The sequence below is a fragment of the Schistocerca piceifrons genome, chromosome 1 (assembly GCF_021461385.2).
Source record: "Schistocerca piceifrons isolate TAMUIC-IGC-003096 chromosome 1, iqSchPice1.1, whole genome shotgun sequence".
In the NCBI taxonomy this organism is placed as follows: domain Eukaryota; kingdom Metazoa; phylum Arthropoda; class Insecta; order Orthoptera; family Acrididae; genus Schistocerca; species Schistocerca piceifrons.
This window is the reverse complement of record NC_060138.1, coordinates 863,624,157-863,647,081: the sequence shown is the minus strand read 5'-3', so window position 1 is coordinate 863,647,081 and position 22,925 is coordinate 863,624,157. Positions and strand designations below refer to the sequence as shown.

The 22,925-nt window shown below is 41.0% G+C and overlaps 1 protein-coding gene across 1 annotated transcript in view; it reads left to right on the top strand.

The window, feature by feature from the left end:
* LOC124716112 (replication factor C subunit 5) overlaps positions 1–22,925 on the top strand; it is a 101,145-nt gene that overhangs the window by 59,571 nt on the left and 18,649 nt on the right. The window contains exons 2-6 of the mRNA XM_047243146.1: positions 6,679–6,743; positions 10,436–10,563; positions 12,446–12,608; positions 12,819–12,978; positions 17,087–17,298. Of these exons, the coding sequence (XP_047099102.1) occupies positions 6,679–6,743; positions 10,436–10,563; positions 12,446–12,608; positions 12,819–12,978; positions 17,087–17,298 (728 nt within the window). The remainder of the gene's footprint in view (positions 1–6,678; positions 6,744–10,435; positions 10,564–12,445; positions 12,609–12,818; positions 12,979–17,086; positions 17,299–22,925) is intronic.

Genomic DNA, 22,925 nt, shown 5'->3' with positions numbered 1-22,925 from the left:
ACTGTGTTTCTTGAATTGCGGACTTGAAGGCGCCGTGAACAACATGAAGCCCGCACGTTCCAATTTCCAGTAAAACGGTGTCTACTCTTTCAATTTCTTTCAAAAAATTTTTAAGTTCCCTTAAGAACGCAAAGTTGACGTTAGGGGGCCGTCCATCGATACTTGTAAAAGTTCTTTCATTGCTTCGCCGGGAATTTTTTTCGTGAAGGACTCGAGTAGCTTAGCTGCTGTCGAACTACCTAGAAAAGCCGATGCGTAGTAACGGGTGCACACTAGATTTTTTTTAATGTCCCAATAACACACTAAAATGTCCATCTGGATTCTTTTGCACACCTTGTTCAAGGATTCGTCAAAACAAACAACAATCCTTGATGCGTTTACGAGGTCAGATTTAATTTCAGATTCAAAGAAGGGAGCTAGTCCATATTGCACGATATAACCGATTTTGTCCTTTTGTAAACGCATGCTCTTGGCCACTTCACTGTCGGGGAACATTGCGGGGAAAAACAACACGTCGTTCACAGAACTACGCAGTGACTTGTGTGAAACGATGCACTCCAAACACCACAGTATTTCCGCCTTTGTTACTTCGTCCTTTATTGCCATTCGATCAGTTCCTCTCATTTTATCCTCGGGTTTTGACGTTGCAGTGACATCCTTCTGCGGAGGCGCAACAATTTCAGCGGCCAACGCCACTGTTGTTGACCCAGCTGAATCCGCAGATGTGGTAGTGGAAGTAGAATCTGTCTGCTGGATTGAAGTGGTCGCCGCCGGTCGGGTGTAGACGTACAAACTTGCTGTGCTTCTCGTGGCAGCTGCTTTCGCGACGTGCTTCTTGGATTTTGTCATGTGACTTGTAAGAGCCGTCTTCCCATAGTACGGATGTTAATGAGGGTCCCTGGACATAATCCACATTTAGCACTATAAAGGTCTGTAGGTACTTTCACCAACCAGTCCTTGAATGCTGGATCTGAAAGCCAGCTATCTTGAAAACCAGTCGACATGGCGCAGTCGCAGCGGTTGTTGTTGGGCAACCTTTATTGGAGAAAGAAGAACGATGGATGTAAATAAGGCTGCGCCTCGTTATTACGCATAATGAAATATGACGCAATGAGTGTTACCTACCTTGTCAGTTTATAAAATTTTGCCCTGCACATGCACAGAACTGAATTCAACAGGTGAGCCGAGCACACTGACTACTGACAGACTGTGTGATTTGAAAATCGAACGAGGCACGTTTGACAACACTGTCTCTGCCAAGCAACAATTGGCGTTAATTATGATATTATTAGTAGTGCTGCGTTGGTTGACCCTTTAAGAAACTATGAATGACAAGACGTATCAACCAGTCTTACTCCAGTAACCTGTTGCAAGTTTCTAGCTAATTTTACATGTACAGTACAGCACCTCAATTATAAAGACGAAAGATATTAAGGCTCATCGACCAAAGTTCTGAAGGCTTCGCCACCTTTTCGTTCTAGCTTATTCCTTACCATGAGGCTTCTCTCTCTCTCTCTCTCTCTCTCTCTCTCTCTCTCTCTCTCTCTCTCTCTATCGGCTGCTATTGGTTACTTGCTCTCGTCTCCCAACCACGAATTCTAAGTTATGAAGTCTGCCTGTTTCGAACGACTTGGCCTCCCAGTTACTTTACAGCTGAGGCGCTCTACTGTGTGTAAAATTTCCGAAGTGCTTTAGGGCTTGGTAGACCTTCTATTGTACATACACCGATTTTAATTTAAAGTCTAGATTCTGTAGCAGCGTACATGTTGATTTACTTGTAGAGGAATGATTTACCCGCTTAATTTTAAAATATGGTTTTACTTGACATCTAGTAAATTGATAATGTCGCTTTGTATGTATCCCTCCGTACCTAGAAACGTAATAAGCCCTGTTCAGCTGTTATTGTTGTCTTCACGTTATGTTTTCTTGCTGTTCTTTGACGAACTTGCAAGCCCCCTCTCCATATTTTTCTGCTAATCAAGTCCGCAGTAAAGGAAACACTCTGGATGATAATTCAGTTTGTACATGCCTTGTAAAATCTATTTAAGGATTTCCATTCCAGACTAGCTCTGTATATTTGGACCATTGAATCGGAACGTTTGCCCTTGAACATTTGCGTGATCCGATGGCTGGAGAACTTTGATGTTGCGGAGTGCGCTCTAGTAACTGCTTCTGTATCTGCCAATGTTTGTTGCAAAGATAGAGCACAAAAAACCCGAAACGTGCTAGCTACACGATAGTCTATGATCATCTGAAGAACATGCTACTCGGCTCAATAAACTCGTATTTCAAGACTCTTTCTCCAGACTTTTCTTCTTTAATTATTTACCAACTTACGTAATGTTTTTGTTTACCACTTATTTGCCAGCTAGTATTTTCCTGTAATACTGTCTCGACGTTTTTTTTCTCTTTACATATACCAAGTTAATTTTTGGCATTGAATGTATAAACGGCAATTGTTTTATTTGTATTTAATCATGGTAACGGCGGCTGTATTATTACAGCGTTTCACGGTATTGGGATTTTGAACAGGCATGTAACGATGTTAGCTGCTGAAAGCGATGGCTCATCTTTCGTGTGATCGATTGCTGGCTTGGTCATCTCACCTCGCCTCCTCAGCTCGCAGCGATGTCTCTTCCCACTTCATCCAGTCACTGGATCGCTTTGCATTGACCAGCTGACGCCATGGCGACTCCTATTCTGTCCCATCCTTCATTGTCACTCCAGTAAGGCAGAACGCAGAATGCTCTCAAAGATCCCTAGACCTTGTTGTGAGTGGTCACAGCCTTATGTCAGTGGGTGTTTAAATGTTGTACAGTATATTCAGAGTTTCGAATAAAAACAATGTAAAAGTTGATGCATCACTCTTCGAGAAAACATGACACCGACTACAGCTAAGTATAAACTTCACTTTGTAAAGGTTCTCCTAAATCGCTGCAGCTATGATCACAAAATAAAAACTAAATAGTGTTATTGGGAAACGGCTTATGGAAAGTTTAGGGGTTTTATACTTCCGAGCACTTTAGGAAACGAAATCCAGCAAAAAACAATGCGTTTTGGAAAGATCTTTGATTCGCATCAGCATTTGGACTGCATGTTTGCATAATATGAAAGTATATGTATGAAATACATCAAATACAGCAGTTTAGCTTCTGAAGCATTCTTAGGTTCCTGCCTAACCACGCCCTTCGAGAAAAAACAGCAAAACATTGTTAATGCCCAATATTATATGTGAAAGTTCAGCTTTTCGTGAAGATATAGTGTACTTACATTACTTTAACCCATTAACCTTTCGTCTTCGTATGGTCGTGCTACTTAACAATGATGCTGCTAGTGGTTGAGTACATAACATGTATTATGCACTGATCGAGGCCCACGAGAAAGACAGGCCGCGGTGCGTTCGTCACGAAGAACGGCCTGAGCTTGCTTGTTCCCTTAACTCAGCGGGCAAAATGCGTATTTAACTCTGTTAACTCGCAACCGGGTGCGTGCATACTAACGAGAATTTCATCTTGTACTGGAATCCGTTATTATGAAGTCTTACTGATTACTGTTCGTACAACAAAATTTTAAATCAATTCTCAATAGAACTGGTATAACCGCTCATTTACAGCATTTAGTCTCTTCTCTGTAACAGTTCTCCTTTCATAGAAGATGTGGTGCCTTACGCAACTGATAATCATTTTGTTATGATTTTAATTGCCAAATTAGAGCCTGTTAGTAGGCCTACGGACTTCCTATCATTGTAGGACTAATAATAGTGGATTCCAATAGTCGATGCAATTCTCATTCGAACATACACATTTAGTTACGTAAACCGGTGTAGAAACGCACTTTGCTGAGTTGAGCGAGCTCGGCCTACGTTCGTAACGTACGCGCCGTGGCCTGTCTTTCTTGTGGGCCTCGTGCTCTGAATAACTGCCATCAATCGCTAGTGAGATCACGTGATATGAGCTATGACTGGCTGACAAAAGTGCATCGCTCAACGCAATCTCTATTTTAAGGCTTTGGTAGCTACTGTGCTGTAACTTGTGGAATTTGTGTATATACTTTCACAATATGAAAATAAAATCTGTCCGTATTGTCTCGCATCAAACATCTTTCCAAACCCATTGTTTTTCCAGTTTCCTTAAATGCTGGAACGTCCTCAGCCGGTATAAGACCTTCAGTATTCAAAGGACTGATAGGTTTTACAGCCCGAGGGAAAGTATACTGTTGCTTAACACGGATGTATTTTCACCCGCTTTATACGTAATTTCATCTGGGAGAAATTGTGTTTTTAACTGGGAAATCCGGGAATTTTTTTTTTTCTTGTCCACGTAGACACTCTGTGGGAGGAAATGGCACAGGAGATATGTTTGTGATCTGGGTCTGGGTGTAGTGCCTGTCTGTGAAGACCTTGCTGAGACCCTCATCATACTGAGCAACAGCATTCTTGTCCCTGCAGATAAGCTGTCCCTAGGTTGTCATGCTGTATGGGAGAGATTTTTTGGTGTGAAAGGGATGACAGCTGTCAGAATTCAGGTACCGGGTACTATTGATGGTTGGTGGGTTTAATGTGGACAGAGGTGCAGATGGAACCATTAGAGAGGAAGAGGCCAACACCTAGCCAACAGACAACTGATGGCCAATATTTAGGAAGGTGGCACGCTGGGTCGAGGAGGGGCATGTGAAGTGGATAGGAGAGAAGGTGTTGACATTGTGAAGGAACGAAGATAAGGTATCTTGGCCCTGAGTCCAGATCATGAAGATATCAACTAACCTGAACCAGACTAGGGATTTGGCATTTTGGGAGGCTAGGAAGGTCTCCTCCAGATGGCCCATAAAAAGGTTAGCGGAGTGGGTTTGGAGTGTAAAGAAGTTGGAAAATGTAATGTTCAATAGTGGTAAGACCACGAGCATAAGGGATGGTGGTGTATAGGGAGGTGGCATCAACAGTGACTAGTAGGGACCAGAACGTAAAGGGCTGGGGATGAATGAGAGTCAATAAAGGAAGTGATTGGTGTCTTTGGCGTGGAAGGCTAGATTATGGGTGATTGGTGTGCAGGGTGTCATAGGGGTGAGAAGGGAAATGGATTCAGGGGAGAGGTTCTGAGAAGGGCCTAAGGCTTTAAGCAGGGATTGGAGGTTGTATTTGGCTATAACTGGCAGAGCTGGTATGGGATCACTCTGGATAAGTGTTAGGTAGAGGATTCAGATAACTGGCAGAGGCCTTCTACCAGATAGTCACTGTGATTCATAATAAGTGGTGGAACCTTTGTCTGCAGATAGGGTGATTATACCAGAATTTGTCTTGAGATTGTGTATAGCTGTTCTTTCTTTTACTAAAAGGTTGGTGTTCTGAGGAAGGGACCTGGGGAAGGATGGTGAGTCTAAGTTGTAGGTAAAGAATTCCTGGAAGGTGCCCAGTGGGTGTTTCACAAAAGCATCACACTTCTCACACATGACCGCCACCAATGGCAGCTCTGACAGGAATTCTTTGCTGAAGAAGGCTTTGGCCGAAAGCTATAATTTGTGACATTCTTTTTGTTGTGCCTGTCTGCAACTCAACAGGTCATCTTTATGGTGAGTAGCAATCTATCCTTTTCCTTATATTGTTTATATTCCAACCTGGAATTACCTGGGTTTATTTTTCCTTTTATGCAATATCATATAATGTAGATTATTTCATACCAAATGTACTTGTTTCTTGGCATTGAGTTCTGTAATTGCAATCTTTATAGGTCTTCCATTTACACGGCTTTCACTGAAATACTGTACTATGTCATGGTCACACTGTTATGCAGTACCTCTTAAGATTGTCATAGGCTTAGTTTTTGCACATAATCTACATATAATCTGCATTCAATATATTGTTTTTTAGAGTTACAAGAATAGTATTTTATCTTTTTAATGTAAATCAAGAACAGAACAGGTCCTAACACGGAGCATTTAGCCCCTCCATATTTGATATTAATAATTATTTGAATGACTCACTGTTTGTTTTAGCGACATAAATGGTTTCTTGTCACTAACACATGATTTTTATCAATTGATAGCCAGTTCCTCTTACACCCAGGTTTCATTGATTGATAAGTAATATTGTGGTGAAAACAGAATCATTCTCAATGGCAGTTATCATTTCATCTGTTAAATATGCTGCAGCTGCAGGGCTTTCCATAATGCCATTCCGATTGTTAGACATTAGACTCAGTTGACTAAGTAGGTCTATTGGCGTTAGCGGACTGTAGATAACATTCTAAATTGCCATAAAAATAGGGGTGGGATTGAGATGAATCAGTAGTTTTAAATTCTAGATTTATCACCTTCTTATCAATCAGAACCACTTGAGCTGTTTTTAGGTTGTCTGGGAAACTACCAGTGCAACCTGTCTTAAAACTACAAGAAGCAGTTATCATCAAAGATCTTAAAAATACACTGCTGCCTCACATTCATAGACCTTAGCAAATACGAATATAAAGTTAGAGAAATGAGATCATTTGAGACATTGGGATAGTTTTGTGGGTGCAGTGTACTGTAATATATTAATAAGGAGAAGAGAATGTAATAGTCATGTGCCCTTCGTTGCATATTGTGTTGTGACTTGTAATTTGTAGGCATAGCCTCATTACTTTGTGTTTTCTGCCATATATTGTCTACCTGTTGCATATAGAATGTTGCAATTTGTTTTTGTTACAGGGTTGAAAAATATCGACCAAAAACTCTTGATGATCTGATATCACATGATGATATTGTTAAAACAAGTAAGTATTTTTTCTCTTATTGATTTCAGAATTTATGGATTAATGTGTTTAATTTCATATGGTGCATAAATTTTATTCAAAACTCTAGTTATAGATTTTCTATTTTATTATGTACATTCATGTACTACACATCAGGCAATAGATTAAATTACCATAATCACCCATTTATAAAATGACCCAGATTATAACACGACCCCCCCTCCCCTTTTTTAATAGGCTCCTTGAGAAAAATTTATTTTTTAACATGCACCTATGCTGTTTATTGATTGTATACATTTTGATAATACAAGGAGAAACAAAACAAACAAAAAGAAACTGTGTACAATAATTTTTATCTTCAGTGCCTTTTTCTGTTTACTTAGATGGCTTGTCTGTGATATCACAATTTTTCATCATCATCGCCGTCATCATCCTAACAGAACAGCTGTGAAACTTATATCTTCATTGGCACAAATATTTGGCTGTTTCTTCCGATTATGTTGTAATTTCTGTGGTTGTGATTCCGGTGGAACCTGAGAACACAGATATTTTTGTAATTAATTTACTTTTTCTTTTTTCCCCCCTCTCTGAAACCCTAGTGTTTCGTTTCTGTACTGAAGTGAGAATGTTACAATGTCTCATGCTTCCATATATATCGTCTGCCCGCCTCTCTCTCATTGGCTGTGTAGAACCAGCAGCTAACACACCTCCAATTGTTCCTGTCATACTTCACGGGGAGCCTTGACAACATTGATGCACAAAACACGTATCTACACCACAGGCCCCAATCTTGATTGTTAGCACATCCTGTGGAAATATATGTTGTTGTTGTTGAGTATTTGTCCAATTTTAACATGAATTCGATTCCAAAGAATGGATTGAAGCAAACTGCTGTTTAAATATGGTTGATGTGCATAAAAAGCCAGAAGTCACAGTATACATTTCCATGGATGGCAACAAGGCGTAATTTCTGCTCACTCATAGCCAAGCTTGTTTCATGGTGCGTCTTCCAATGTTCCGTAATGTTGTTCTTGACCAACAATAAAATGTGGATGGCAGTATCTTACAGGGTGCAGGTCATATGTGGCATCAACGTCTAATACATACTAAGTAAAAGATTGCAATCACGACTCAGTCCAATTCTCAAAACTGTGATGGGGATTTACTTCTATTGATACTATCTTGAAAACAGGTCTTTCCGCTGTAATCTATTCTCGCGATAGCTATTGCAGTCAGTTTAATGTGATTTATTTCTTTTTTTAAACTTTTAATTCTGCATTAATTCTATTTCTCGTTTCATCTTCTCCAAAGCTGATAACGTTTTTCTGTGGTATTCTAATATGGTACGTGAACCCAAGTGGCATATCGTTACAGGTTCTCATAAACAAAATATTGACTTGAGTTCAGAATCAAGTAATGGTTTTTGATGGAGAAGATTTTCGCCATTGAATGTTACTTTTACTTAAAAAGCAGCATAAATGTGTGTATTTGGTATCCATATGTTTGGAAACATTTATTACTAACCTGTTCAGAAACAACAGAAGTTCGTAAGTTGACAGAATTTAATGTAATTTCCTCCAGTGTTTCACAAAATTGACAATTTTTGAGCAGAGCATTACATTGTTATACTCACTAGTACATAGTTTCTCGCGTATCCCTTGCGCTAGCGCCACGAGTCAAATTTCACGTGATTGGTCAAGCAAGGTAAATACTGTATTGAGTGCTTTGGAGTATCGAGAAACCTCGAGGCCATTGGAACACAAGTGTTGGGTATGACTTTTTTAAATGGCGCCCTGTATTTTTTATTCCATAATTCATTTCCTCTCCTAAAGACCTATTCAAAAATGTATCACAGTGTACCATTCAGTGAAAAACAACATTATTAATTACATAACACAACATTGACACTGACGCTCCCAGCGCTTAGTGCAGGTACTCGGAGTAATGGAACGCATCCACATGCTGACGTTGACAGAGGACAAATGTAAACATAAGTAGAATGCACACCCTTCATTCCATCAACCATCATCAGTTGAAGAGCTGTGTGAGTAGAATGTACACAAACGAAGAGAAGGTGGAAATGCTAATCATCTGTGGGCAATATAAGTTAGCAGAACAGTAATTGCCATACTGTTTTCTTAAGTATGCGTGCATTTAGTACAGTAGTTTAGTCCTTTTAAATACTGTTGTGTAGAGAAGGCATACAGTAAAGTCTGTCCTTCCTACAAACTGCATCGACATAATGTTTGTTGTTGTTGTTGAAGGTAGCCGAAATGCTTCACAGGCAGCGGAACTGTACAGAGAGTGATATCCTGACAAGAACCCACTGTCCCGACAGATGTTTTCTCATCTTGTTGCAACGCTTCAGGAAATGGGAAGTTTCAACCCACAACAACGCAATCGTCATAGCACTCGCACAGACGAAGCTGCTGAAGTTACTGTACTTGCTTCCGTTGCTATGAATCAACATGTGAGCACATGACAGCTTGAACATGAGATTGGCAATCCTAAAACCAGTGTACATCATATTGTTACACATCACCAGTTCCATCCTTACCATGTACACCTACATCAAGAGTTGCATGGGAATGATTTCCAGAATCGTGTACTTCTGGATGGTGTGGCTATGAACCAGAATGCTTATGTTGTATCAACACGATGGATGTCCAGCACATAATGCCTTGTGTGGACAAGTGTTCTGAACTGCAGGTATCCTGCCAGATGGATTGGTTGAGAAGGAGCAGTTACTTGGCCTGCTAGGTCTCCTGATTTAAATCCTCTGGAGTTTTTTATTTGGGGATGCATTAAAGACGTGGTCTATCGCGATATTCCAACAACTCCAGAGGACATGCAGGAAAGTATCGTGCTTGTTTGTAATTCTCTTCAGCAGGCAACACTGGAAGCAATAAATAATTCTTTCATTCGACAAGTGCACCAGTGAATCGGTGTCCACGGTCACCACTTTGAGCACCTCTGGATGTTCTATTCCTGGGCAGTGGTAAAGGAGAGTCAAAGTCAATTTTGTGTTATGTTTTTACTTGGTTTTCATTTGTTTTCTGACAGCTCCAGCATGTGGACGAGTTTGTGATCTCGGGCTCAAAGTCAGTTTTATGTTATGCAGTTAATAACGTTGTGTTTCAGTGAATGGTACACTGTGATATATTTTTGAATAGGTCTTTAGGAGAGGAAATGAATTACCGAATAAAAAAATACAGGGTGCCATCTAAAAAAGTCATACCGCTGTTCATATCTTTCTACAAAACAAGCTACAATGAAGGCAATCATGCTTATTGATGTCCCCCTGGTGGCTAAAGAACATTTGCTTGAAACATTTTGTAATTGCATCTGGACGGACAATTATTTAGGGTGGTCAAGATAAATGGAACATCCTGTGTGTGTGTGCGTGCGCGCGCGCTCTCCCCAGCAGAAGCTTCTGCATTTCTACTATAGAGTATACTGCAGAGTCTCATAATATTAGCAAACTATTGTACTTACATTGCTGTTTGAGAAAAATGGACCTGATCATTTATGACAAGTTCTGTGATGTGTTGAATGGTACATGCAGTCAGAATTTGACCAATAAATATTCACCAAAACAAAAAAATTTTTGTGTTACTGAATTAGCATTTACAGAATATTTCATATATAGCTGATAAAAATTTTAGTTTGGTAATGGAGTATACCGAATAATGCTTACTTTCTTTGTTGTCTAGTTAACAGATTCATTAAAGAGGACCAGCTCCCACATTTGCTCTTTTATGGCCCTCCTGGAACAGGCAAAACTAGTACCATTCTTGCTTGTGCCAGGCAACTGTACCCGTCTAAACAGTTTTCATCAATGGTATGTTGATTTTACTAAAAATTAACTGTCAGAACTAACTCATAGTACTTAATCTCAAGTAACCGATGATTTTACCTATAAAAGTCAGTTTTTACAGGAGTTTTCAAAACTGGATGGGTATTTCATTTATGAACTTAGGCCACTTATGTTTACTAGGAAACAAGAAAATGACAGTAAACAATAGAATCACCATGTGTTAGTCATAAGATTACAGTGACACTACCAAAATGTAGGTTGTATAGGAATATTGTACTTTGAACATTGAATATAGACCACAGAGCACTCATAAAGTTCTCCAACAGTTTGGCAGACATTAAATGCCATCTGTCAAAACAGGTTTCATATTTATATAATTCTCACTGTCTTCTTCCATGCAGTGGTTTGTGGATGTTTCTATAAAGTTGATATCGCATAAAAGAATTTTTGAGTATAAAGTTTGGTACAGTAATTCTCATCCACAATAATTCACTATTTCCCATTGTAACACTTTTGTAATATATGCTTTTGTCTGGAGAGATGTACTGTAATCTGCAACAACATTTATGTGGACTAATATAAATGTATATACAGCGAATGCTAATAGTACGACACTCTCATTGTTGTCACAAAACTGACAAACATTCACTAATGCCACATTGTACATCCCATTCATCACATCATTATGAGAGAAGTGCGTTGTCAAAATGTCTTTTCCTGCAGTCTTTAAATGTTACACCATAAACAGTCAATTTTTGACAAAATAATGTGATTGGATAAAAAAAAAAAATCTACTCACCAAGTGGCAGCAAAACACACACATAAAAGAGAGTTATAATAATCAAGTTTTCGGAACCAGTGGCTCCTTCTTCAGGCAGAAGTGTTGAAGGGGAAGGAAGAGCGATGAAGGAAAAGGACTAGACATCTACGAAAAAGGGTGGGTTAAGTCACCCATAACCTTGGGTCAGGGGAGACTTACTGGACGGTAACAGTAAGTCTCACCTGACCTACAGTTCTCGATGACTTTCCCGAGATCTACCTCTTTTCCTAGACCTCTTCAGACCTTTTCCTTCACCCCTCTTCCTTCCCCTTCAAACCTTCTGCCTGAAGGAGGAGGCACTGGCTCCAAAAGCTGGACTAATTATAACCTCATTTTAGGTGTGTCCTGTCGCCACTTGGTGAGTAAATGTTTATCTATCCAATTACAAAACTTTAAATGTTATATTTTTTGCAGATTTGGTTACACAGCTAGAGTAAACTTTTTTAAATGGAACATGTTTACTGCATAGACTCTATTTAGCTGTAATTACACTTCCAACTGGCCAATTTTGACCCCACTATTCATTTATCAAGCAACATCACCTAACGAGTGCAGACATTATTACTGTAAGCTTTGATGATATAAAAAGTTGTTGACGCAACTCCAAGTGTAGTAGTAATCTGCCACATGTAGGATTATTTTTGGTGATGTTGCTTGATAATGACAAGTCAACATTACCTTATGGAAGAGGTAATTACTATTACATACTGCCTATGCAGGAAAGATGTGCCTTTTTAAATGTCACATTTCGTTTCATTTGATTTGATTTACCTAGACCCAGAATTTATTAGATTGCATTTTAGCAAGCCTATGCGATCCTTCTGGGTGGTAAATTATCAGTTGCACACTACACCAAACTGAGCCTAATTGAGTACATGCACTATCAACCTTCCTACTGGGAGACAGTGAAGGGTGGTTCAGTTGCCCTAGTTGCAACTTTTTATATTTGTGAACTAAGTTTATGTATGGTGTATTTGTAGAAAACATTTACCGTATATGAAAATTTGATTTGAGAAGTACTCTGTTACATATTTGAAAATTAAATCATTGTGTTGATTCATTTCTGTTTCTTTCTTTGTTGGCCAGGTTTTGGAGTTAAATGCATCAGACGACAGAGGAATTGGGATTGTTCGTGGGCAGATCCTCAGTTTTGCTAGTACGAGAACCATTTTCAGTGCTGGGCACAAGCTTATTATCCTTGACGAAGCTGATGCAATGACAAATGATGCACAAAATGCTCTGAGACGAAGTGAGCTGTTGCTTTGGCTTCTGTTTTATACAGCTTAAACTTTATAACTGCTGTTTGATACCTCAAATTTAAGATTAAATTAACTTTTGGAAAAATTATTTGACAAGCACCTTCATCATTCTTCAGCACAAATTGTAATCAGTATTTCATGTTAGTTATAGTTTTGCTGTCATCCCTTTGTCACTAAACATAGAATTTTAATTGTTACAGTCATAGAAAAATTTACAGAAAATGTGAGGTTCTGCATTATATGTAACTATCTCGGCAAAATAATCCCAGCCCTCCAGTCTCGATGTACAAGATTCAGGTTTGGTCCTCTGGATTCAAGTCAGGTCATGTCACGCCTTAATTTTGTCATTGAACAAGAGAAGTAAGTATTCATCTTGTTACTCTCCATACTTTTTTTAAAGGTGTTTTAAGCACTTTATTTAACTTTTTACAGTAATGAATTTGTAATACAACTGCATTTTCATTTTTGGTTATGTTTTTCAGATGAATTATAAATTAAAGAAAATTGCTATTGTCAGTTATAAGAGTAGTAGCACATCTCAGTAGACATAAATTGTTGTCATGCTTGCAGTTTGGTTCCAGCAAGAGAGAGCCACAGAAAATGCAATTTAGTGCCTCACACTAGCAGGGCTGAAGTACAGGTTGAGGACAGTAGCTAATTTCTTTGATATAAAAAAGCATTTGATTATGTGTAACATGCAATACTTTGGCATGAATTATAAAATTATGGGAGCAGGGAAGCAGCTCAACAGTCGTTCACCTCGTAGCTGGAAAGTATGTAGCAAAAGGTGGTCCTCCATTGTCAACAAACCAGGAAGAGGTGTTAATATGTCTGGGATTCATGTAAAGTGGGGATGCCACAAGGTTTTGTTGTTGATCCATTACTTTTTCTTGATATGTATTAATGATCTCACACAAAAAATTCTCTTTGCCGACAACTCAGTATTATTGTGAAAACCATGGAACATAATATATGTTGTGCAGCTAATAGGGTAGTTGGTAATGTCAGCAAGTTGATGCAGAGAACAGATGATTGCGAAAACAAAAGGCAATGCATACAGTTTTTAGGTGGGAGTCCTGTAAAAATGATTTTTCTGTTCCAATGTATTCTGTCAGTCTGTAAAGTCACTATTTTGACTGATGGTAAATTGAAATTTTTATTTCTTTTTTTTAAGTATCACATTCAAGATCTTGTGGGGAAACTGAATTCTGCTGTCTGCACCATAAGAATAATCTCCGCTCTGTCTGACACTGGGAGCTTCTTTACTTTGCTTTTCTCTTGTATGGTGTTATATTTTGGGGCAACTTTGTGCTCTCTCCAAGAATATTCTTAGCCTAGAATAGGCATTTAGACTGATCTGCTGTGTCAGTTCACAAATTTTATGGTAGGCTGTCACCCAGATAATGTTTCCATCAGGTGAGAACCAACAGCCATTAAGTACTTTAGAAAATACAGTGTATTTTCGTGTACTTTGTACTTTTTCAGATTTTTTCAATTTTTGCTCTGCACAATTTTGATGTTGACAGACATACAGTGGTGATGGTCTGTGGCAGAAACTGGTAGATAATATATTGGTTAAATAAAATGGTTGATGGTTAAATGCATTTTCTAATGTCATTTAGGTGTCTCAGAAGTTTTAACTCTGCCATCCCTGTATGTGCATTCCATCACAAGAGTTGGTGATAACATTGATTCGTTCAGAAGAAACTGCAATATCAACCCAGTGAATATTAAATGGGAAAAGATATGCATGAACTTCAATGAAATGAGGATTCTGACACCGACGCCAGATAGTGGGACAGTGTTATAAATGGGTCTATGGAGATACAGGTGACAAATAACCTAATGAATCATCAATCTGAGAACCCACAACGGGGGCAGCAATAGAGCTCCATACAAAGAGCAACTATGGGTGTGGACTAGAGAAACATACTCCAGATAGAACACCAGGTGCACCAGTTTGAAGCTGGAATGTCGCAGGGCAGTTACAGTGGGAGCAAACCACAAAGGGAACACCTGGAACCACACTAGACTGAAAATGGGATACCAGCACGCAAACGGGTGCGTGGGAAGGAAGACAAAACACCAGTGCTTGGCCTGGTGCATCGAATCATGGAAGGAAAGCCTAAGAATGTTTCTAGTGGGAGCGTACTGCAGAGAGAATATCTGGAAACGCAACAGACTGAAAACAGAATGTCAAACCATAGACAGGCGTTCAGGGCAAAGAGGGAATGCCTAAGTATGCTGGGAGCAGACTGCAAATGGAACCCTTGGCGTTGACAATGGAGTGGTGGCCCATTCCACTGATGAGCAGTCTCAGGTAGCACCTGATGAAGATAATGAGTCACATTGTCAAAATCTCATGCAAGAATGACATTGATATCTGGCAGAATATCTGACACCTTGATTGAATTTAAATTGTGGGGTGACATTGAAGAATACTATGATCAAAGAATGTGAACCAAAAATATTATTTATGTAACCAGATCCTAACAAATAAAACTGTCCAGTGTTACTCCATATGATGGTCTAATTTTGGACACTTAATTGTCTTTTTAAAAAATACACATATTCAGAAATTCCGTTTACATGTGTAGAAAATACTTTACTTGCGGTTATAAAATATTTTACATGTCTTCAGGAAACATGTACCACATTAAAAACTTTGGCAAACATATTTAGAAAATATTTGATTAGTAATGACAATCTACTCAAACTATAAATCATAAGTTTTCAGTATGTTCTCAGTGAATAAAAACTTCTCATTTTCTTCTCTAGGAGTAGCAACACTCAGGCAATTTGGTGTTTGTGTACCATAACATCATCTGGAATCTCAAGAAAAATAAATACAGATTTGCTGCCTTGATATGGACCCAGAAATCTGACTCCTGCTTATTTTGCTGTTTCCTTCTAATCATGTTTGTATCTCTGAAGTTCAAGCAGTATGTTAAATTTGCTGAATGCCTTTCTGTATGACAGTTTTGTTGATCCTATAGTGGCAACTGCCTTTTCAGGATTTTGAAGGGCCATAATTGTACCTCAGAAGTGCAACAAGCCTCCTGTTATAATGCTGTGGCATTGTCCAAAATTCTCTCTGTGTGTAGATATCTGTAAACAGTACACCAGGCATTAGTGCAAGTGAGATACGCAGCCATATTACATTCACATTTCCTTCTCAACATTTAAATAAGGAAATTATGCTTACCTCTTTTTCCTCTTCTAGCACTGTGACGAAAGTATTCATGTAAAGATAACTAACAGTAATTGTTCATAGCACTGAAAACTGTTACAGACTGCAGTCTCAACTTCCAAGGGCAACAATGTATGTTTGAATCTGCTTAACAGTACATAAGATGTAAACAGCAAAATGCATGCACGAAGTAAAAGCTTGCGTTCAGTGACCTGTGAAGTTATCCCTGTGTCTGATCTTTTCCTGTCTTACCGTACATTAGTTTGTTGTTAATACAATTCACATATTAAGTTTCTGTGAGTTGCTTATCTTTTGCTAGTATGTAGCGTGACTCATTCCATATCCCTGAAGATTCTCCTTCTTAGTGGGATCTATGGACAGGCTTCTGTAATTTGTTTGGTTATCAACAATTACTATATAGATCTATAGAACACTACTTAGTTGACCAGAAGATTGTGCCATATAATAGATACGATAGTATACTAGCAGCCTTATCAGTTAGTCAACATAGAGAAAATTCTAAGTGCAAAGCAGGCAGAATTACATTTTTCAGTTAACTTATGCATGTGCTGGTAACAAGACTCTTTAACATCCATCTGGACGCATAACAAATTCACACGTGGAGGTTTGTCTGATGTTCATCCATTGATCCCTACTTCTGGTACCAAGAAGTCCCATTTCTCTGTTTGGAATTATGTAACACCAGTCTGTGTTTCAAATTTGCAGAAAGTGAGGAATTTAAAGCACATGGGCTGTGCACATTCACCCTGTTTGATTGGCTCTGACTTAAACATGTCCCCAAATCTAAAGAAATGAGTGCTGCAAAAATTATTGGATTCAATTAAGAGTTTATGGAAGCCATAGATGAGTATTTCGCAGACCTTGCAGTTGAGTTACAGGATGTACTTACTTGGAAAACATTGGACAAAGTCTATTGATCTAACAGGATACTAAATTACAAAATAAGTGCACTTTTTACCTAAAGAAACAATCTTTCATTATAAATGAAGGGGGGGGGGGGGGGGGGGGGGGGAACACCACAAGACATGGGTGTAATATTCTACAACATTTTAGTGTTGTGTGTCTTTTTCAGTTGTAATGTGTAAAATATTCTGCAAGAACCAGTGGAGCAGTGAATTAATACAAACTACCTTTCACTGCCAGGCTTAGAAATTTTCTCCTTTACTTTGTATAAGTTTCTGTAGTTAATAAAATGTAAATGGAATGTCTCCTGTTAGTGCTAGTATCATTATTTGTTTGTGTGCTTTGAATTCACAGGGTTGACTGTACAGAGGATGGGAAGAAGGCATTATTAACACTTTCAGGAGGTGATATGCGAAAAGTTCTCAACATATTACAAAGCACCTCAATGGCATATGGGAAGGTAACCGAGGACAATGTCTATACATGTGTTGGCCATCCTCTCAAAAATGACATTGCAAATATTGTGAAATGGCTGCTTAATGATGAATTTGCAGACTGCTATAGGAGTATCCTTTTATCTGTTGTTCCAGTAATGTTATAGTCTCTCTTGAAAGTTGACATAGATTGCCTTGAGCTATTGTTATGTGCAAGATGTACAGACCTCATGGAAGAGCTGGGATTTTGCATGTTATGCAGCTTAAAAGAAAAAATTTGACTGAAAATTTTCGGTGAGTCTGTTACAAAAATAATGCTAGTCATGAGGACCAGTTGATTGGAACAAAGCCTGCAACATTTACAGGTTAGCAATGTTTTACATTAACAGTTCTTCGTGATTTCTTGAACATTTGTCTACAGTTGGCTAACTAAATAGCATTTATTAATATTAACATAAATAATATAGGAGAAAAGGTAACATCTCAACAAAAGCAGAGGCGTTGAGTCATTGACAAGCAAGTAAATATACAAAATTGAGAACTTTAGAGCCTTTCAGATGAAATCCGTTTTTGAGCTAGTGCATGTGTGTGCCCACAGCTGCATAGTGCTGGCTGAGTACATAGCTGAGTACACAATCACAGTTCTGCATGTAGAATAAGATGAGAGATTGTGTCAGGCACAGAAGTGAGAAAAAGGAAGGTTTGGTGAAGGGTGACAGACATCTCTGAGGGAAGCAGCTGGTGTATGAGGTAGGAATGTGCGAGGGATTCGCAATAACTCGTAGTATAGGAATGTCACTCTTGGACAGCATTACCAGTATGTGGGGCACATGAGACGATGACTTGGGGGAGTGAATTGGGAAGGGGTGACGGAACAGAGGAAGGCGAGACTGGCACTCCAGGGTTAGTGGGAATTGAGGCCAGGAGAATTACAGGAATGGAGGATGAGTTGCAAGGATAATCCCCATCTAAATAGTTCAGAAAAGCAGATTCTCTTGGTTCTATTGAACTAAGAGCATGTTTGTGAAATCTTGCTGCAATTATGAAGCAGTCATTGAAATCAAGCATGTTGCACGCAGTAGCATGTCTTCCACTGTGTGGTTAACTCTGCTGTTGGTAAGTGTCCTCATGCTCAGAATTGAGGGAAATCCTACACACAATCTCTCCCACCCCTCCTGATGTACGAGGGGTAGTTGGAAAATAAGTTTCCCCTGTCCACTGTGGGCAGAGTTGTGTGATATGGGCGAAAGATGACACGACAGGTGAAAGCACACATACAAGACACCAATACACCATTGGGTAGAGGTCAACCACGATCAAGCAGATGGCGCTGTCGCAGTGCCTGCACAAAGCAGAGGCCAGCTGCTCGGTCTTTTCTCGGAGCTATGGAGAGAAGGTGTGTTTTGGAGTCAGAAGTGAGAGCTGTTATCCGCTATGAATGGGCACGTGGAGTATCAGGCACAGAAATTCATAACCACCTTGTTGAGGTGTATGGGTCAGGTGTGATGTCGAGGCAAATGGTGCCAGCAATTCAGTGATGGATGTCAGCAAGTGCAGTTGGACAGACGTGCACAGCCACTGCAGAATTCAAATGTCAGGAAGCTGGACGACATTATTAAAGCAAACCGGCGTATCACCATCGATGGAGTAGCGGCAGAACTTTGAGTTGGACATGAGCAAGCTCACAAGATCATCCATGACATTTTTCGATACAGGAAGGTGTCAGCACGATGGGTGCCCCGCCAACTGACGCCGACACACATGCAACATTTCTAAAGCACTCCGTCTGCAGGTAAAGTGCTACTCGCAGTTTTCTGGGATGCCAAAGGAGTTTTGCTGCTTGGCTTTCTGGAGGCAGCAACCATCAATGCTGCACGGTACTGTGCCACTCTGTTGAAATTGAAAGAGGTGATTCGGACAAAGTGGCCTGGCCTTCTCAGCTCTGGCGTTCTGCTGTTTGACGACAATGCAAGACCACACACGGCTATGGCAATGCAAAACCAGATTGCAACTCTTGGTTGGGAGTGCCTACACCATCGGCCTTACAGTCCAGATCTCGCACCAAGTGACTTCCATCTGTTTCCTGCTTTGAAGAAGATTCTCAGCGGGAGGCGCTTTGGCAGCAGTTCTGATGTCAAACAAGCCGTTCAACACTTCATCTGTATGCAACACCCTGATTTTTTTCTTGGAAGGCTTTTTGAAGCTTATAAAGAGGTGTGAGGAATGTCTCAATGTACTTGGCAGCAGTTCTGATGTCAAACAAGCCGTTCAACACTTCATCTGTATGCAACGCCCTGATTTTTTCTTGGAAGGCTTTTTGAAGCTTATAAAGAGGTGTGAGGAATGTCTCAATGTACTTGGAAATTATGTAGAAAATTAAAGATATGCCTTATCTTTAATGTCTCATTCTCTTTTTTTCTTTTCACACACAACTCTGACCACAGTCGACAGGGGAAAATACACTCCTGGAAATTGAAATAAGAACACCGTGAATTCATTGTCCCAGGAAGGGGAAACTTTATTGACACATTCCTGGGGTCAGATGCATCACATGATCACACTGACAGAACCACAGGCACATAGACACAGGCAACAGAGCATGCACAATGTCGACACTAGTACAGTGAATATCCACCTTTCGCAGCAATGCAGGCTGCTATTCTCCCATGGAGACGATCGTAGAGATGCTGGATGTAGTCCTGTGGAACGGCTTGCCATGCCATTTCCACCTGGCGCCTCAGTTGGACCAGCGTTCGTGCTGGACGTGCAGACCGCGTGAGACGACGCTTCACCCAGTCCCAAACATGCTCAATGGGGGACAGATCCGGAGATCTTGCTGGCCAGGGTAGTTAACTTACACCTTCTAGAGCACGTTGGGTGGCACGGGATACATGCGGACGTGCATTGTCCTGTTGGAACAGCAAGTTCCCTTGCCGGTCTAGGAATGGTAGAACGATGGGTTCGATGACGGTTTGGATGTACCGTGCACTATTCAGTGTCCCCTCGACGATCACCAGTGGTGTACGGCCAGTGTAGGAGATTGCTCCCCACACCATGATGCCGGGTGATGGCCCTGTGTGCCTCGGTCGTATGCAGTCCTGATTGTGGCGCTCACCTGCACGGCGCCAAACACGCATACGACCATCATTGGCACCAAGGCAGAAGCGACTCTCATCGCTGAAGACGACACGTCTCCATTCGTCCCTCCATTCACGCCTGTCGCGACACCACTGGAGGCGGGCTGCACGATGTTGGGGCGTGAGCGGAAGACAGCCTAATGGTGTGCGGGACCGTAGCCCAGCGTCATGGAGACGGTTGCGAATGGTCCTCGCTGATACCCCAGGAGCAACAGTGTCCCTAATTTGCTGGGAAGTGGCGGTGCGGTCCCCTACGGCACTGCGTAGGATCCTACGGTCTTGGCGTGCATCCGTGCGTCGCTGCGGTCCGGTCCCAGGTCGACGGGCACGTGCACCTTCCGCCGACCACTGGCGACAACATCGATGTACTGTGGAGACCTCACGCCCCACGTGTTGAGCAATTCGGCGGTACGTTCACCCGGCCTCCCGCATGCCCACTATACGCCCTCGCTCAAAGTCCGTCAACTGCACATACGGTTCACGTCCACGCTGTCGCGGCATGCTACCAGTGTTAAAGACTGCGATGGAGCTCCGTATGCCACGGCAAACTGGCTGACACTAACGGCGGCGGTGCACAAATGCTGCGCAGCTAGCGCCATTCGACGGCCAACACCGCGGTTCCTGGTGTGTCCGCTGTGCCGTGCGTGTGATCATTGCTTGTACAGCCCTCTCGCAGTGTCCGGAGCAAGTATGGTGGGTCTGACACACCGGTGTCAATGTGTTCTTTTTTCCATTTCCAGGAGTGTATTTTCCAAGTCACCCACGTAATATTCTGCCGACCACCCAACCTACTCAATATCCAGTTCCATCCTTATGCCACAACCACTCCCAACTTATTGCCACATCACGTGGGTCATACACCTGTGGAAGAACCAGGTGCAAGACCTGCCCGATTCACTCACCCAGCATGGTCTACTCTACTCCTGTCACAGGTTTTCCTATACCATCAGAGTCAAGGCCACATGTGAAAGCAGCTGTGTTGCAGTTCCTGTACGGCATTTTATGTGGGCATGACCACCAACCAACTATTCACCCAAATGAATGGCCATTGTCAAACTGTGGCTAAGAACAAAGTTGCCCACCCAATGGTGGAACACACTACCAAGCGCAATATACTCGCATCCAGTGGCTGTGTCACAAACTCATGCCATCTGGATCCATCCCCCAGCACCACTGTGTATAAGTTATGTAGTTCGGAGTTATCCTTAAATCATATCCTCTGTTCCTGTGACCCTCGTGGCCTCAGTATTCGCTAAATCTCTGCACTCACACCCTCTTCTCCGCATCTCCCCTTCCTCTGTTGTCACCCCTTCCCAGTTCATTTCCCCATATTATCATTATCGTGCACTGCACGAACTCACTGAGTCTGATGGCCAAGTGTCACATTCATATTCCATGAATCTGCTGCCTTTCCCTCCTACATTCGTATCTCGTACACCTGTTGCCTCCTCCTGAGACATCAGCTACCCTTCCTGCTCCTCGCCTCTCTTTCTCTCCTTGCCCAGGCCACCTGACACTACCCTTCTCTTGGTTCCATTGAACTAGAGCATGTTTGTGAAATCTTACTGCTGATAGGCCTGTCTCAGTTGGTTATATCATTTTAAAAACAGAGTATAGTACCATAGAACTTAATAGAGTAAAAAGAAGCAAAGTCAGTTAGTTTTTAGATGTGTGTATCGATGACAGTTTATGTGGTTCTTGTACATCTACTTGCAGAGGTAGGTATTACCAGAGATGGATAAGCCTGTTACAGGTCATTTTTACTTAACTGTGTACCTCAAATTATCCATTGTACCGTACTACTCCATATTGGAGAAAATCAGGAAAGGGGTATGGAGGGATACAGCATTATTTTTCTGGTATTTCCACCGAGCGAGGTGGCGCAGTGGTTAGCACACTGGACTCGCATTCGGGAGGACGACGGTTCAATCACGTCTCCAGCCATCCTGATTTAGGTTTTCCGTGATTTCCCTAAATCATTTCAGGCAAATGCCGGGATGGTTCCTTTGAAAGGGCACGGCCGATTTTCTTCCCAATCCTTCCCTAACCCGAGCTTGCGCTCCGTCTCTAATGACGTCGTCGTCGTCGGGACGTTAAACACTAACCACCACCACCACCTCTGGTATTTCCCTCCAGCAATGCAAAATTTGGCTTATCCCTCCATATGCTTTACCGTTTGTTCTCAGGCCCTAGATTACGACACTTAGTTTCACTTGGGTATCTTTTTCCATTGTCAGTTGCACAATTTTTTGCTGCTTTTTCCAAGTGATGGACTGCTCTGATTGTTACTGCTACCAGTGAGCAGCTGGAGAAGTGATTGCAACAAAATTCTTCCTTTCGGCATATTTATTTTCAATTTTTTGTTTTCCCCTTTTTCAGTATGATGAATTTCACCCAAACTCCTCATTCAGCCTTTTAGTTCATCAAACTTTCACATTGGAAAGGCTACTTTTAGGCTTTTGATACCTGACATGGGTTCTGCATCACGTAAATAGACCTTCCATGCTCTATTGTTGTTCCAAAACAATGACCATGCAGTTATAAAAGCCTAAAATTCTCACCCTATTTTTTCCCAAAATTCTAGACCTGTGAGTTCAGCACATTTGTTGCCATATCTACCAG